General features: G+C 32.5%; 1 protein-coding gene across 2 annotated transcripts in view; it reads left to right on the forward strand.

Moving 5' to 3' along the window:
* The window catches only part of LOC126827097 (neprilysin-1), a 37,258-nt gene that overhangs the window by 11,671 nt on the left and 6,530 nt on the right, over positions 1-19,057 (forward strand). For both annotated transcript variants that reach the window (XM_056102539.1, XM_056102540.1), the window contains 12 exons: positions 4,364-4,408; positions 8,131-8,292; positions 8,551-8,634; positions 10,521-10,726; positions 14,848-15,027; positions 15,389-15,475; positions 15,769-15,893; positions 16,660-16,762; positions 17,339-17,458; positions 17,565-17,663; positions 18,029-18,106; positions 18,771-18,874. In XM_056102539.1, coding sequence (XP_055958514.1) covers positions 4,364-4,408; positions 8,131-8,292; positions 8,551-8,634; positions 10,521-10,726; positions 14,848-15,027; positions 15,389-15,475; positions 15,769-15,893; positions 16,660-16,762; positions 17,339-17,458; positions 17,565-17,663; positions 18,029-18,106; positions 18,771-18,874 — 1,393 coding nt within the window. The remainder of the gene's footprint in view (positions 1-4,363; positions 4,409-8,130; positions 8,293-8,550; positions 8,635-10,520; positions 10,727-14,847; positions 15,028-15,388; positions 15,476-15,768; positions 15,894-16,659; positions 16,763-17,338; positions 17,459-17,564; positions 17,664-18,028; positions 18,107-18,770; positions 18,875-19,057) is intronic.

Consider the following 19,057-nt stretch of genomic DNA (forward strand, 5'->3'; position numbering starts at 1 on the left):
AAATGTTGCTGGTAGACACACAGTCATTATCTGGCAGCATATGTTTTAGAATGCTTTAATTGAAAATTTCATCCTTACAAATATTTTTGACGTTGCACATTTATTCAGTATTTATGTATTATGGAGATTACCTTGAAGTGTCTGTCTTCATTAGCCCAATTGGAGAAGATCAGTAGGATGTTAAACCCCATTTCATTTCATTTCACCTTGAAGTGTGATTTTTGGTGTACTTCATCTTGTAGATTTAGATTGGAAACCAATTAAATAATAGCTAACAACATAAATAGGTCAATTTTTGCTCTACCCTGGGTCAGCCATATTTTTTTTTAATTTCCCTAGCGTTAAACTGAAATATATTTATGGAGGCATTGGATATATATTTATAAAGATTTTAATTGTCTACTAATGAATTGTGACTGGCTTGGTACATTTTGTATTCTAAACAAAATATTTTTGATTAAAGTCATGAAAGATCAGTTTGATGAGATTAAAACATCAAAATAATAACATTGCTAGATTAAGTAGCAATATTAATTTTAAAATTTCATGCCCAAATTCCCTTATTTTGTCTTCATAAACTTGGTTGTTCCAGAAAAATAGGACCTTAACCCCCATTTCATTTCATTTTAGCATTCCTTTTTAGCATTGTATCCATTTCTGTCATAAAGTAGGTGATGTTATTAGGACCCAGTAAATATATGTAGTATAATAGGAAGTTTTGAACGTGTTCTCTGATTCAATTCCAGTAGGTCATAAATACCTTTTGGTCCTACCACTTTTTCAGTGAATCATGATGTGGCAGTTGAATGTTCCACTCATGTGAATAAATGAATTTGATCATTGATTTATGAAAGTTGAACAAAACATTCTAAAGGTTACCCTCTCAGCTCACTAGTCAAAAGAAATAATCCAATAATTGGTTTCAATTCTCAAAGGATTTCATCTTTAATCTTGTTGTAAAAATCAGGGTTTTACTGGATTCTATTTAGTGTCACCCATGTTTTGTCCTTGATTATAGATTTTGTAGAATTCAGTATCTGGTTGTACTTGGATGCATTTAGATTTTTTCTTCTCCTTTAAGTAATATATACCTTCCCGCATGATTTGATGACATATTTGGACTAAAAAAGTATTCAAACTAATTAATCTATCAAAAATTTGCTTCAAATCCCTCTCAAAAATTTGCATTTGTGAGGAGAAACCCCAACCTATAAAAAATCTGTTTTTAGAAGCCATGTTTGTCACCTTACATGATTGAGGGAGGGCCCACTGTTTATTGCTGAGTCTGTTATACGTTTATACCCTTTAATGTTTCCCAAACCCCTTAACCATTCGATCAAGAAATAACAACTGCTCCCTAAGTCAAGCTGGTAGACAATAAGCTGTCAGGTTGCCAGTTAATGATACCCTGACATTTTTACCCAGTGCTTGACCCATGGGTGTTTTTCAGGTAATCCGGTATTTTTCTAGTGAAACTGGGCGTCTATACTTTCCATATATACCAAATTTGCCATACTTTTATTCCAAACTACCTGATAAATACTTTTGTGAGAATTATTTATCTTTAAGTAATAAGGGTGGTTGGGTGCCTAAGAGCATAAGGTCTGTCATTGAGACTAGTAGCGTTTCTATTTCACGCCTGTACGTCGTCTGTCCACCCCCTACACTCAAACGAATTATAGAAATAAAATGGAAGCATATTTTAGTCACCAAATGATCTAGTTTCTCTCTCCCCTTAAAGTAATCAGTGGGAGGTCTCTGATTGGTCATCATTAAATAAGGTATATGTATGTTGGCCGTTTTAAATCTCAGCTCAAAGCATTCTTGTTTCAAAACCCTGATCTGTAAAATAATGCAGGATGGAGGGTCTGACAAGGACAACTGTCTAGTTGTTCGGAAATCCCCCAAAAATGAGGTCCCGTGTACACATTGGCGTGTATGTAAAAGATCTCTTGGCCATTAGTATTCGATATAAAAGTAGGCCGTAGCACAACTGTCTGGGCAAAATTTCCCTCATAGCACATTGCATGGTGTATGCTCGTCTTCATTAGCCCAGTTGAGAATGTTGTACTCTGATGGTCTTCTCCTTTAAGTAAACTATCAGTAGTATATGGTTGGCTGCATGTGGAGTGTTTGTCTTGATGATTAAGGATTTGTGTGATAATGGGGAAGGTTTAAATGATAGTTTGCACATTCTGATTAATAATATCTATCAGCAGTTTTCCACATGACTAGCAATTACCTCCCGTCGCGTGATCATTAACTCTCTTGATATCTGGTTCAGTCTATTTTCTCAGGACACTAAACAATCTCCTCTCTACTACACTTGGTTAATAAACCTTTAATGTAACAGCCAATTACGTAGAAACACGCCACGATCAAGACATCACAAGAAGAATTGTTTGCCTTTCTGAATGTTTTCAAATAATTGATTTTTTTGTCTGATTTCTTTTTAATCATTGTGGTTTTGTCAATCAAAAATCAGTTTTTATGAAGAAATTACAAGAAAGTAATAATTTATTGCTTGTAATCACGACTAATGAAACAGCGTCCGTGTTTTATAATCAACAATAGTGTATGGCTGTACAATTTGACAAATGACAGCTGTCTGGCAAGTTGGTTAGCATTATTCCCTTAGGTAGATATTTACAATCTGTAGGTTGTTTTTAGGTGTTGTCTCTTTATGCAAGATCTGATACTATTATTGGGATATTGGTCAGTAGTGAGGTCATTCGAAGAACACTAATTATTAATTCCATAAATAAGAATTTTGTAGTTTGACCGGTCTCTTTTTCTTACCTCTCTCTACTTTTTGTCCGTAATTAACAGCAAATGTAAAGCTGTCAACCACAATGTTAAAAATATGCAAATAAAAGATAACAACATTTTGCCATAGATGAACGGAGATCTGAGAAAATTGGTAGGGCTCATCCTCTCATTGTCCCAATGCTTCACATCGAATTAGGACAAAAATCTGTTGAAAACTGTACATAGTCCTATGGCATTCATTAGGTTTTCAACAAAGCGGGTAACTCTGGAATGGAAGGTTGCATAATGCTGAATGCTGATAATGTTTGTCTGCTCATGAAACAAATGTTTTACCAGATTTGAAAAAATATCTTTTAAAAACTGTAGCTGTGGAAATAATAAGTCATAAAGTTCCTTTATGGGTTCACATTGGAGTGTACGTAAAAAACCCAAAAAAACTTTGACAGTTGGAATAAGAAATACATAAGAGTAGGTCAAAGAGCCCATGTCCATGCAAATTTCCTTCTTAGCACACTGTTTGGTGTTTGCCTGGTCGATGTACAGTAGTGGGTGACGTATTAAAATCTATAAATGTGAAAGCGTTCCAGGCTATTATGAATTAAAAGCAGATTTCGTCCACTCGTATATTCATGTACATGTATTTATGGAACAAATTTTTAGAAATCATACTGTAAGCCTTTGGGTCATTTGGCTGGATTTAGAGTTATACCCACACATTTATACATTTGACATCATATATAATCTTTTTAATTGCCACTTAAATTCTGCGGATTTTGTTGCAGTAAATTTACTTTGGTCCATATGAAATGTGTGGGAAATATTCATGTAGACTTATATTGTCATCGCCCCTGTCCTTCCGAACGTCCGTTCACATTTTGTTTGTCACAATTTTTATCCGATTTTGATTAACTTAAAATTTATTTTTATATCCCAAAGATCTTGGTTCCTTGTGATATTGACACATATCGGTCTGTAACATCCTGTATTTTTAAGCTTGTACTCTGTCCACCTCTTGCAAAATGTGAGCGTATCTGGCATGGCAACCATTTGTTTTATTCCTAGATTGAAATAGAGTGGTTATACTAATGTCTGTTCATCCATCTGTCTTTCTTCCTTCTATGAAATTTAATTTCCGCTCTCCACAGCAAATATGTTTGTTTTTTATTGCGCCACAGAGCTCCCACTGATTGGGATTTATTTATATTAGAATGTCATTATTTGTGATTTAGTTGAGTGAGTATTTACTCACAAAACTAGGAGGTCGTTTGTTTAATACAGGTGTTGGTTAAGAAAGTTCCTCAGGATTTTCCTGCCTGGTTTCGACTTCTCAGCAGTGGTGCATGATATGCATTATGAGAGACCTGCCTGTTAAGCTGGAAAATTTTTAGAACCATTTGAAAATTAGACATTATTTGTTAAAGCTTTAAAACAAATGTATGTTGATCAATATTTTGTTATATAAATGCTAAAACCTACATATGTTAATTTTGTTGTTATTTGTCTCTGTATAGCAAAAGTATTCATTTCAGTGGAACTGATTCCCATAGCTGTCCAATTTTCTTATCATAGTATTCATAGTTGTTTATTTTTACAGGTCATCCACAAGGGTTTTGTAATTCCCGAAAATGTGTCCAAACAGGTAAGAATAATTTGTGTATATTCAACATATTTCTGTATAGATGGGCTTACACTTGAGTCTGGGGGGCAATAGGGCGTACGGTCAAGTAGTTGGCCCTGGGCATCACCAAACCCCTGCATGCCACTGGTTGTATCAAATTCATTGTCACCCACGTAGCCTTGCTACCATTCACTAATCTCTGTAATTATCTCTTTTTATATGCCACATGGAAATGTGGTCGTATATTGCCGTCTCCCCCGTCCGTCTGTTCGTCCATCGTCCACAATTTCTTGTAAACACTCTACAGACTACATTTATCAACCGATTGTTTTGAAATTGATATATGTTGTTTGCATTAGTGAGATGAAGAAGCCTATTTAATTTCAATAACTTCCGTTAATTTCTTCTGGAGTTATGGCCCTTGTTTCACTTTGTTGCACCTTGTGAACGCTCTAACGACAAAAGTTATCAACCGATCTGTATGAAATTTATATGCATCATTTAAATTAGTAAAACAAAGAAGCCTATTGAATTTCAGCAATTTCCATTAATTACATCTAGAGTTATGGCCCTTGTTTCACTTTGTTGAATCTTGTGAACGCTCTAATGACAAAAGTTATCAACCCATCTGTATGAAATTGATATGCATCATTTAAATTAGTGAAATGAAGAAGCCTATAGAATCTCATTAATTTCTGTTAATTTCTTCTGGAGTTATGGCACTTGTTTCACTTTTTTGCACCTTGTGAACGCTCTAACGCCAAAAATTATCAACCGATCTGTATGAAATTTATATGCATCATTTAAATTAGTAAAACAAAGAAGCCTATTGAATTTCAGCAATTTCCGTTAATTACATCTAGAGTTATGGCCCTTGTTTCACTTTGTTGTATCTTGTGAATGCTCTAATGACAACAGTTATCATCCGATCTGTTTGAAATTGATATGCATCATTTAAATTAGTGAAATGAAGAAGCCTATGGAATTTCAGCAATTTCCGTTAATTTCTTCTGGAGTTATGGCCCTTGTTTCCCTTTGTTGCACCTTGTGAATGCTCTAACGACAAAAGTTATCAACTGACCTGTATGAAATTTATATGCATTATTTAAATTAGTAAAACAAAGAATCCTTTTGAATTTCAACCATTTCCGTTAATTACATCTAGAGTTATGGCCCTTGTTTCACTTTGTTGAATGTTGTGAACGCTCTAATGACAACAGTTATCATCTGATCTGTTTGAAATCATTTAAATTAGTGAAATGAAGAAGCTTATTGAATTTCAGCAATTTCCGTTAATTACGCGGTGAGTTATGGCCCTTTGTTTCACTTTGTTGTACCTTGTAAATGCTCTAACAACAAAATTTATTATCCGATCTGTATGAAATTTATATGTATCATTTAAATTAGTAAAACGAACAAGCCTATTGAGTTTCAGTTATCACCTAAATTAGTGAAATGAAGACGAACAAGCCTATTGAATGTCAGCAATTTCCGTCAATTACATCTAGTGTCATGGCCCTTGATTTACTTTGTTGAACTTTGTGAACTTTCGAACAATAAAAGGTATCATCCGATCTGTATGAAATTTATATGCATTATTTGAATTAGTAAAATGAAAAAAGCCTGTCGAATTTGAACAATTTCTGTAGATTGCTTCCAGAGTTACGGCCCTTGTTTTAGTTTTTAGAACCTTGTGAACCTTCAAACAACGAAAATTATAATGTCATCTGTATGAAATTGTCTATTAAACGGCTACTAGTGGGGTCCCTCTATGAAAGGTGAGGCCCTGAGCATACCAAGATAAACATTGAACCTTAGTGGTGCAGAATAGAGGGCCTTCAAGGAACAGTGTCTAGTCGTTTGACATTAGCATGAAAAACTGAGGTCCTGTTAGTAGACATTAGCATGCACAGGACATCAGGAATCTGACACATTTCTGATCTGTGGTAAAGAACTTTTGTAGCAAGATTGGTAGAAGTTTTGCTCTTTAAATTAGTACATCATTGTATTAATAATATATCTTTGGCTAATTGTTAGATTCACACATTGTATAGAAGTCATATTGTCTCATATGCACTTAAATCAAAATGAGTGAATGGTTGACATATAAAAAAAGATTTATAAACCTAAACAAGAATATCATGTTTAACACATGATTGGAAATTTACTAATTGCATAATACACTGTGATAGACTTCAATGCCAATACCAATATGGGTGCTATAAAAGAGACTGCCAGACCTTTTGAGATCAGATATCATTGGATTCCGGAGAGATTAACATCTGAGTTCCTGAGAATGACTTTATTGTAATCAATGCTTGTATCTTATGTAATCAGTGCTTGATATAAAATGTAAAAATGAACTGATGCATTGTTATTCCTGGTAAGACAAATGTATTAACTACTGAGAAGACAAACGTCTTAACTACTGAGATAGTAATAAGAAGAAAATGCATGTGAAAAGGAAGCAAAGAAGACACTTGAAAATACTAGACAATCACAAGGGTACTAAGATATGTAGTAAGAAGAGAGTGCATGGGCCACATGTTGGATGTGGAGAGTTTTCCCCGTGTATTTTCCACATGTAGTCAGCGACACATAGTACTGCATGGTGCTACATATTGGCACCCATCTTGCAGAAACTTTTGTCATTCCTAACTTGTTGGCGATAATGTGCTCAACCCTCTCATGAGGGACACTGGCAATATGTTGAGTGGTCAATCGTCAACCAGCCATCACCATGTCATGCATCCCGTTAATGTTAACTTGAATGGTTGCTGTTGATGGCCTTCCGGGACACGGTTAATTGTCAAGGCTCTCTATGCCACGCTTCAATTGTGGAAAAGGAAGGGCCATCATCCCCTAAAGTGGAGACCATGTCGGCATGTATCTGTGTTGGGGTTAGTCCTTTCAATTGCAGGTACTTGATGACTGTCCTATAACTAGTGTTGCCCATTCCAGGTGATTTCAATTGGTAGGTTCATAAGATGGTCAGGTACTTAGACAATAATAACAGTACAGTTCTTATGTCTATGATTCATTCAGTAATTGCACTTGTTGGCTGCAGAATTTTGTTTCAACCCAATTGATCTATCTTTCTAGGCTTAGAACTTATAAGCTAGCCATTGTAAATGCAATGCATTCATTGTCAGATTTATTGGAGCGCACATATTGCTTCAGCAATATTCTCAGAATTCTTATTGATACATTACTTAATAGTACAAGCCCCAAGTTCACAAAGCATTTTCAGACTTAATTTAAGAATTTACTCAATATTGTTGACCTTATTTCAACTCAAATATAGCCCTTTATAAAACCTCTGTTGTTTTAATGTATCAAATACACCAATAGGAAACTATGTGCAAAGTCTTGTGTTTCTGGATCAAAGATATTTCTCATAAACAGTGATTGAAAGTTGAGTAAATTCTTAACTTAAGCCTGAGAATGCTTTGTGAACTCGGGGACAGATCTCACCAATTTAAGTAGAAGTCATTTGACAAATTAAATGAGCTAGAATCAGATATCGGGGCATGGTGAGTATGGGGGTATTTTTTTCAAATTTAGAAATTTGTGCATGTGCAGGTTATGGCTTTACCCAACCAGTTGTCCAAACACATGGAAATTAGTCAGGAATAAAAAGAATATTCAGCATGGTGAACACAAATGAAATATATAGTTTTCTGCAGATCAAATTTCCCTATCATTCTGATAACAATTGCTGTATGTTCGGAGTTCTCTTTTAGCTGCCAAACTTATGGAAGGAATGGATTTTACAGCTGACCCATGTGAAGATTTTTTTAAATATGCCTGTGGTCAGTGGAATAAAAAACATGTCATCCCAGAAGATAAATCAAGTTTTAACACCTTTGAGAAACTTCATGATGAACTTCAAATTATATTAAAAGGTAATGGTATTTATACTGAAAGACAAAATAAAATCACCATCTTGTGGATCCAAATATTCTAATATTTTGACCATCAAAGTAAAAAAAAGGGGGAGATTAAAAAAATAGTTCTACATCCTCATTGGCAGTAATTTAACTTAGTTTTATTTCCAATATATGTTTCATTGGGGTTTTAATGATTCAAAATTACAGAAAAAACCCAAATGAATCCATGTTAATATTTTGAAATAAAAGAGTATATATGTTTTTGATTGACAGGTCAGTTAGAGGAACCACCTAGTATTGACGATAATCAAGCATCAATTAAAGCTAAAATACTATATAAATCTTGTGTTAATGTTAGTAAGTATTTAACTTTCTATAGGTAATGTATACTTACTATTATTGATATATAAATATATATAAATAGTTTATTTACTAGTATAACAACTTTCTGGTCAAGTTTTCTCTGGAATCACATTGCCCTGGTAACATCTTTACTAGAATGGCATTGGCCTATAGTTTATTCTTGAATGAAACATACTGTCCTGGTAAAGATTTACTAAATGATTTTCTTGAATGATAAGAATAAGTCTGACACTTCCCAAGAACAGTTTGTACTAGAATAACAATGTCCTCAGTAAAGTTTTTATTTTAATGACACATACTTTCCTTATAAAGCTTTGTTAAGTTTGATTCGTCTTGGCACTGCACTATTAAATTTGTTACAAAATGACACAACCCTAATAACATTTCATTAGAATGATGTTGGAGTGAGTCTGGTAAAGATTTTACTTGAATGCCTTTACCTTGGTAAAGTTTCTCTGTTAGAATGACATGCTCTAGTACAGTTTTTACTAGAATAACACCGCTCTATTAAACATACATTATGCAAGAGCTAAATCTGTCTATTGCAGGTCTTTCTTTAGACCACAAATGTTATTTAAATTATTAATTAGACATTAATTAACCTATCCAGACCATAATCAACTCTAGATGGCATCGCTAGCCTGCGATCTTTAGTGGATTATGAGCCGATTTACTGCATAACTTTCCTTCACGATTCAACGATTAAATGGATAATCAAGACTATGCTGTTTATAGTACTGACTTTAGTACTGATGATCGAGGCTAGGGGGAAATTTCAATCGCTTAGTTCTCGGTTCATAGTGGATGAATTTGAATGAAATTTTCAGCAAATTGCCTTTACATTATCAAGTTTGTAACTATTATAGTGGGAACTGCCAACTCGTTATCAAATCTCCCATAATGTATCATTAAAGTTTATACACTCTAGTATAAACTTTAATAGAGACTACCCCAGTAATAATGTTACAAGAGTGCCGCTACCTTTGTAAAGTTTTTACAAGAATGACACTACCCTGCTAATAATGTTTTTACTAGAGTGTCACTGCTCAAGTAATGTTTTACTAGAGTGACACTTCCCTAGTAAATTTTTACTAGAATACTTTAAAAGAGTATGTGTAAATTATGTGTAAATTTTTGACACTATGTACTGTTAAAGATTTTATGAGAATGAGATTGCTCTGAGAGGAATTCATAAAGTCTTCTGAAGTTTGTGGAAGAATGAGACCAATCTGCAAGGAAATCACAAACTATGTGAAGTTTGTTGTAGAATGTCCTGTAAAGTTTATATTAGAATAAAGATACCATATAACCTTTTATAAACCTAGAAAAACAAAGACTGACATAAAATGACATGGTAAAAAAAATAGGCTATTCATGGACTATATTGTAATTGAGTAAATAATTACATGCAGTAAAACATGGCAATTTCACAACTTTATTTTTGTTATTTCAACTTTCAATGGAGAAATTCTGAAATTATTAATATCAAAGAGATGATGTGCAATAAAACAGAATGCATATTTATGTAGATACAGTTAATTAGTCAAATGGTGAAACTTTCTGAGCAAAATGTACGAGTTAATTCTAATATACTGCCATACTGACCCCAAGTTACATTGTGTGCTTAGGTTTTTCATCTTACTTTAAAACTCCTTTCTCAACTAGTGTTATTCTGTGGTTTTATCATCAATAATGGATCGCCTGTCTCCTCACACTTTATTGAAAATTTATTTTTTCTAAAAACACAGGATAGAATTAATTAAGCTCACAAAGTAAAATAGAAAGAAGAGTGGAACATAGCAGAAGACACTCAGATTTCTGAAATGCCAGACAAATTTATTGATAAAAGTTGGTTTTAAGTTTTTACTTTGTTATTTTAGCTCAGTTAGAGAAAGTAGGTGTCGACCCATTACGAAAAGTATTGGACAACTTGGGAAAATGGCCTGTTATCGAACCAACGTGGGACTCAAGTAATTTTGTGGTAGAAGATATGTTAGGATATTTACGAGGCTGGTATAATGCACCAATATTGATAGATTGTTGGGTTGGCGCAGACGACAAAAACTCATCAGCCAATATTATTCAGGTAAAACTACAATACATCATTGACAGTCCAGACATGGACTTTTATACTTCCTTCTTTACTTCAATCACAAACATTTCATCCATCATTCTGTCAAAACTAATTTGTCTAATCTGTAGCATCAAACTTCGAAGTTTTAAACCAGATTTCTAAATTTTAAACATTGTCCATACTTAACAGCTTGTCGCATTCATCATTATGGATATGACATTTAAATGCAGATTATACAGTACATGCCCCACAAAACAATAATATAGTCAATAGTTTATAAAGGAGAAACTGTTAAAGGTCTTGAACTTTTTAAATTACAGACTAAAACATTCTTTCATTTTGTTTTGGGGGAACCTGTGACTTACTGATCTATCTTAGATTTCGGGTCCTCCAGCTTACTCCCACAGCTAAAAACACTTCGAGTCCTCCAGCTTACTCCCTCAGCTAAAAACACTTCGAGTCCTCCAGCTTACTCCCTCAGCTAAAAACACTTACGTGCAAGAGAATAATTGAAATAAAATTGAACCATGTTTGTACCAAAATAACCTGGTTTGTGTCGAGTGGATGTTACAACGAATTTCTCTCTCTGACTTTAAATTTAAACACAGTATTACTAGTCATTAGACAAAAAAAACTATTGAATTTCAACATTTTCCAATAATTACAGCCAGAATTATGACCCTTCATTACTTTATAAAATCTTGTGGACACTCTAGTGGCTATGGTTAATATCCGATTGACTATAAATGTATACACTTAAGATCACGAGACAAACAATTTAAACAAATTCTAATGATTTCTGGTAATTACTTAACGTAATCAGATTTTAGTGTGTTGTAAATGTTTTCATTCCTGACAAAGAAAAAATATTGTTGACTGCCAAACGACTTAACTGCTGTGGCCATGTTCCATTGCCTGGCAACCTATCTTATTGTTATTGAGTCATGTAACTTATAATTGAAGATATGTTATAAAACATGAAGCAGATATATGATATGAGAGCTTGAAAATTTTCTTTACAGTAATGTGCTAAATTGCCTTACATAGGAAGACGTGACATGGATGTGTGTAAACCACAATTACATATATTGATACATTAGTTGCCATCTCCTTGTATTTTATGTTCTTTCATTGTAATATATAATCTTATATCTCATTATTTTTAATGGTTAGATTTATTGTGTCGCTTTTAAGCTGTCTTTCACACACACACACACACACACACATGATATTGATTTCTTATTTTTTGGTGTCTGAAAGCAAGATTATGGTGTGTTACAATTTAGTATTCATATCTTTGTAACCTTAAAGTTAGCTGCTTGTCATAAAATAATAATGCTTTCAACGGCTGAGAATTCTAAATTTTGCCAACCAAATAAAATTTGAAAATCCATATTGAATATGTGATTTCGATTTTATAGAAAATGAAACCTCAATTTAAAGATACTTTCCCACATACAAATTGTGATTTGATGATATATTTGGACTAAAAACATTCAAACTAATCAATCTATGAAAAATTTGCTTCAATTCCCTCTCAATTGTGGGAGGGTTCATTTTTCAGTATGTATTTATCATTACTTACTGTCATTTACCATACATATTGAGGCCTAAGTAAATTCTTAATTATTTTTCCGCCGTTTAATTGCAGAGTCTTTTGTACTCAATATAACAACCGTCTCCCTCAGTCAAGCTAGCACACAATAAACTGGCAGACAACAGTCGGATGATACCCTGACATTTTTGCCCAGTGCTTGCCCCATGGGTGTTTTTCGGGAAATTAAACCTTAACAGAAAAGACTGTAAAGTCAATTGTTATTTAAGTGATTTTAAGGGTAGAACGAACCAGACTATTAATTTGGATGGGACGGAAAATAAGAGTAGGCTGTACCGCTGCTTTCCAGGCATATATCTTCATCTTCATTAGCCTGGAAGGTTCCAAAAAGTTTCATGAATGTTTGTTTAAAATACTTAAATGTAAAGATTTGCTTGAATTAGATGTTAATGCTTGTCAAGTGTAGATATTAGATTCTTTTGTTCCTTAATAAGATCAATTTGACTAGCTTACGAAAATGTCTTCAAGTTTTGGAAAAATCAGAACCTGGATGGATCTTAAAGGCTCAATACCACTCCTGTTGTAACTGAATAATATGTCCCAATCTTTATTCTGGTCAACAAATTGTACTTTTCTAGAATATTTCAATTAATTGATGATACAAATTTCATCTTAACACACCTTATTTAAAAAATTTGAAAAATTCAACATAATGGTTTGAAGTGTCTAACGTAAACCTTTTCAAATGAAACTTCGATTTAAAAATATTTTCGAACCCTCTGGACAAGTAAAATAGGATGTAATGGATAATTTACACAACAGGTAGGACACTTAAACATCTAGTACTTAGATAGAGATATTATTTAATTGCTGGAGCTTTCAAGCCAGCAAGAGTGTTATTGTCCCTTTAAGCACTTGAAACTAAATGAAGATAAAATTATTAAAGTTAACCTTTTCTGTCCAAACACACAATTATCAAATCTCCTAAACCTAGAAGTTCTCATTGGGACAAAGATATTGAATTTCCGTCAACAACATTTTTCAAGAATTTAGTCGCATTATTGGATAGTTGTTTGACCTTTACACAACATCTTCATAATACGTGTAGAAAAGGCCACGTTTTTCTGAAAAACATCAGTTCTATCCACATTGTTCTCACACAGGATTTTGTGGCAGTTATTGTGTGCGGTCATTGATTCTATCCTGCCTGGATAATTATGATAGCCTTCTTGCTGGTCTTCCTCGTAAGCAACTAAATCACCTTCATTGAATCCAAAATCTCACAACAAGAATGGGTAGAAGTTATTCCAATCGTTGTTAGATAACCCCAGTTCTTCAAACCCTTCATTGGTTACCAGTCAGTGCTTGGATATACTTCATTTTTCATTACAAAAATTGACAAAACCTTAGATTAACAGATTTTTTTCTTATGTGCTATGAGAAAATTCAGTTGTCACAATATAAATGTAGTATTAATAGTCACTTTTGTTATTTGTATATATATACCTTTCCAAATTGTAGTTTAGTTTAGTTTAAACATATTTTATTGACAAATATCAAAAGGATTGAGCACAAGTTTCAAAAACTTAGAAAAGCCCTTTCCATACATACAAATCATAGACAAAATTTAATACAAACAAGATGGCGAAATAGTATATACAATAATAAATAATAGGTGATATGAGTAAAATCAGATGAATTATATCGTAAAGCTCTATATAAAAATAAGTGAAGAGGTGATAAAGAGAATATAAAATTATATTTAAAATTATATCGCAATATCACTGTTATACATTTTGTTCAATATTTTTAAAACATTGAAAAATAAAGTTTAATAAATGGGGTATAATTAGGATATAATTGAACTGATGCATGTATAAAATGATTTGCTAAATAATTCTAAACAATCGAGTTAATTATGCTCTCTTGTTACCCTTACGAACGAAAATTTGCGGAAAGTGCAAGGGAATAAAGGAAATATATTATAATGATTGATATGACAACAACAAAAGCGGCGGAGGGGGGGGGGAGTTATCCACCCAAAAAAACAAGCAAAATAACTATTGCTAATAATATATACTAAGAAGTAACTAATATCATTAAGTTTTATTTAAATCGTTTTGAAAGTTTGATATATTTGTGAACTTCAAGGAAAAGGTTTGTATTCATCTCAATTGACAATTCTGGATTGCCGCACAATAGGATATCTATATTTATCACAGAATAATTTGACAATGTATTTAATAACTCGGCACGTATTACATCATATAAGTGACATTTCAGAAAATAGTGTTCAGCATTTTCTATAAATTGTACACATAAGGTGTGTTATATATACCTTCCCATATTGTACAGTTTGATATATATTTACCTTCCCATATTGTACAAATTGGTATATATACCGTTCCATATTTTACAACTTGGTATATATACCTTCCCATGTACACAATCAATAAATATCACATTCAATTTGCTATATATAATTGTAAACTACACTACACTATTTTTGATATCTTCCTTATTGTAAAATTTACTATTATGGTTGTATTTTTCTTTAGATATGGCTTAAATATTTCAGTTAGATCAGCCTGTTCTCGGTATGCCTAGCAGAGAGTATTATTTAAATGATAAAGATTCCGAAAATATACGAGCTTACCGGAAATATATGTACGATATGGCCATGTTGTTAGGTGCTACAGAAGAATCAGCTAAGATAGATTTACAAAATGTTTTTGATTTTGAAACAAGATTGGCAAATGTAAGTACAATTTAAAATAATTTGATGTTTTGATCTGTCTATAAAACTTAAACAAATTAAAGTGGCAGTCCCATCCATATTTCATAGGACACCTTAAAAACAGTGAGTTGGCATGTATGGCAGAGTATGCTTACTCTTTTTCCAAACACTAGATACTACTTTGCCATGATAACCTCAGTTAGTCTAACTCACTAATATTTATTGATGGTCTTTGAAGTGCTCTTTAGGATAGATGATGCAATATTTCATTATTACATGTTTGATCTTAAACAGCTTCCCAAGAATTAAATAATTGGTTTTGTTGTTGTATTATTCCTGCACATGATTTGCATGTATCCTTACTACCTTTATGTATTTGTAGGTAACGAAACCACAAGCAGAACGTCATGATACTGGTGCTATATATACTAAAGTAACAATTAAAAAATTACAGCAAATGACAACAGGGGTAGGTCTTTATTAACTTATTACTCACTTCAGCTGTATCATTCTACTTCACTTATCAAAAATTATAATTATGGAAATTATTCACATTGTAAATTTGTATTTATTAAAATCCAGCTAATTAAATTGTGATTGCAAGTCAGCTTAAATGAAATAAAATGAAATGAATTTAATGTCCAAGAACTGTGGTGTCTGTATCCCAAAATCAACTTGTTTATCCCCTCCCATCTCTAGAATAATTTCTGGGACCATTGAATGTATATCATTTATTTGAATAAATTTCATCATATTCTACAGTTTGATTGGCTGAAATATTTTAGAAAATTTATACCTTCTGAGATCACAGAGGATGAGAGTGTGGTATTGTTTGCTAAAGATTATTTAATTGAAATGTTAAAGATACTTCAACACACTCATCCAAGGTAAGTAAAACCATTTCGTTTCATATAATGTTGTTTGTTTGTTTTTTTAATTTAAACTATGGTGCTAACAGAGATTTTGGAATCCTTGTGATTCGAAATTGAAGGAAGGCAAACCGCATGTGTAGCATGTCCATATATATTTGTATAGTTAAATGCAGTTTGTTAAATATGTATTAAGTAAAATAAAGATAAAGAGCTGGTAATTTTTTCTATTAAGTTCAAAAATAGATAATGAGAAATAAATGTATTAAAAATTTCAGTCAAATTACTTTATTTTGAGCGATGTTATGGGTGAAATGTTAAGAAGATAGTTTCGATGTCAAGTACTATTTCTAGTCTTTATTATCCATTTTATCGAGTTCTAATCCATTAAATATCTAAGCCATTCGATGCCCTAGAGAGTTAATTATGGGCTTGTCATGTGAATAATTGTCGAAATATTAATTTATATAACATATGAAGCTATAGTAAAAAAAAGAAGTGCAATGGGCAGATTTAGCTCTTACATATTGCACCTTTGATAAGTATTATTTGACATGGAATGTTAGACTTAATTTTGTTATTCATTCAGGAGCCACAGTGGCTCAGTGTGTAGAGTGCTGGCTTGCTAACCTGGAGGTCCTGTGTTCAATCTCAGGATTTTCTGGTGTGGTTCTCCCTTGTCAGAGGGGCAGCAGAAAAGTGAAACATATACCCCGTTTCATTTCACTTCATTCGTCATTCATTCAGCACTATTATATGATATCTTTTTCTTCATTTTTTACAGAACAATTGCTAATTATGTCATATGGAGAGTTTTGTTGGGATTTGCTCCAGAATTAACCGAAGATTTTCAAAAAATAAGAAATGAGTACAGAAGAGTTCTACAGGTAGGTTTTACCAGAGACAAAGTGGGGCTAAAAAAACAGATACGAGGCAAACCAAAAAACCGAAACCGTCGTGCTCATGGCGAACCAGCAATACAAGTGCCACTCGAACCAGCTGCCAAAACAGGCACCGCTCTTATACGATTATAAGCATGGCTGACAGAACTCAGACCGGCGCCAACCCTCACCCACAAATAAAATTTTGATTTATTTTATGGTCGAAAATGTGAGTATGATTGAAAAAAATGTGGATCGGCGGTGCCATACAATGCCTCTTACCTCTAACCGTACCATCTCATCCCAGTGTTTTACAAGATATAGGATCAAAAGATTTTGCATTGCACAAGAAACATATTAAGAGTCAATGTTACTGTTTAAGTTACCTCCCTTATTGCACCGTTTAAAAGTTAGTCAGTTGATTAATCAATTAATAATAAACAGACGTCCATTGTACATTTGGAAATTAATTCATATTATTACTTCTTTTTTTTAATGAAATACCCCAAATATGGGGATTTTTAATAATAAACTGATTACATGTAACTGTTTTAACCTCATCTGTATGCATGTTATAAACAGGGTGTTAAGAGAGATAAAATACGATGGCAGAAGTGTGTAGAATATGTTAATGAAAGACTTGGTATGGCTGTTGGGGCCATGTTTATTGAGGACAATTTTAAAAAAGAGAGCAAAGATACTGTAAGTATTAGATTTCATATCATTCTCTGAATATGAACTAACATTATAATCAAATGAATATTGTGTAATATCATCTCTAATTCCTATATTCTTTTACTGCTTGTAGGCTTTAGAAATGATCCATGATATCCGTGCAGCATTTAATGAACTACTTGAAGAAAATGATTGGATGGATGAAGAGACGAAGGCTTTTGCAAGGGAAAAGGTAAAACAATATCTTGTTCCTTAACTGCAGACTAGAAAATTTAATATATGTCGCTCCCATATGGCCAGCTTAAACATGTCGATTAAAGCATGTGATAGTTAAATCATTATTAAATGTTAGTGCATATATCATTGTAAAAAAAAGAACAATGCCAATTTAATTAAAATTATATAAAAACATTCAAGATAATTTGATTTGTTTTACAAAAATTAAATAGATTCCCCACATAACCAATACAAATCCTTGAATTGATCATTGATTTGTTATTTTTTATCATTTATGTCTCATTATTTAATTTCTTTATCTACACATAATTTTATAACTGGCAATTTTGAATGTTACTTACTTTGTGTTATTTGTTACAGGCTAATGCTATGAATGAAAGAATAGGTTATCCAGAATTCATAACAGACTCTGAACTTTTAGATAAGAGGTATGAATTGGTAAGTTATGAATGTGTGCCTTTTATATATCTTTGTTCTGCCGGTGTTTGAATTTTTAATAGAAGGCCAAACTTGATTATTAAATTTTAATGTTAATAGAGACAATTACAGAAAAACATTTTATCCGTCATTATTATAATATTGTCCTTGTTTGATGTCCCCATTGGGAACAATGGCAGAAACTTTAACCTGTGTTATTGTGCATAAATATTTATATGTCCTTTTATAAATTGTAAAAACAAATTATATACATGACATTTGATAGATAATATAACCTATATAATTGTGAATGAAGACAATGAACACGTATTACAACAACATGGCATTTTATAAAATTTAAAAAACAAGCGGTATACATAACATTTAATAGATAGCATAACAATGAATCTCAAATTAAACATGAATGTCTATATACATTTGAGCAGCTGTTGTTATTTGATCCAGAAATTGATCAAAATATCAATGTGGCCTCATTCTTTATGCTTTATTGAAACAAAAGATGATATACGTAAATAACTATGTAATTAATAAAATTTTAGAAAATAATGAAATTATTTAATTACCTTTTATTTAAATTTAAAGTAATGTCCCATATACTCCAGTAAGTGACCATTTTCACAAAATTTACTGTACATTGAATTAATTACCTGTATTATTTTCACAGTTAGACTTTAGCGATGACCAGTACTTCCAGAATGTCTTGCAGCTAGAGAGGGGTGAGGCTATTAAAACAATGAAAAAGTTGAGAGAACCAGTCAAAAAAGATATGTAAGTGTAATTTTTTATAGTTTATTTTGTAATTCATACCAATGTGTAATGACAAATATTGATGAAGCCAATTGATTTGAGTAATATTTAATAGTTGATGAAATAGAAATGCACAGCTTTCTTTTAGAGAAATTTGCTGGTCATGACCTGCTACTAGTGCTACACTGGTAGTTGTAATCTTTT

This window comes from Patella vulgata, chromosome 7 (assembly GCF_932274485.2).
Source record: "Patella vulgata chromosome 7, xgPatVulg1.2, whole genome shotgun sequence".
NCBI lineage: Eukaryota > Metazoa > Mollusca > Gastropoda > Patellidae > Patella > Patella vulgata.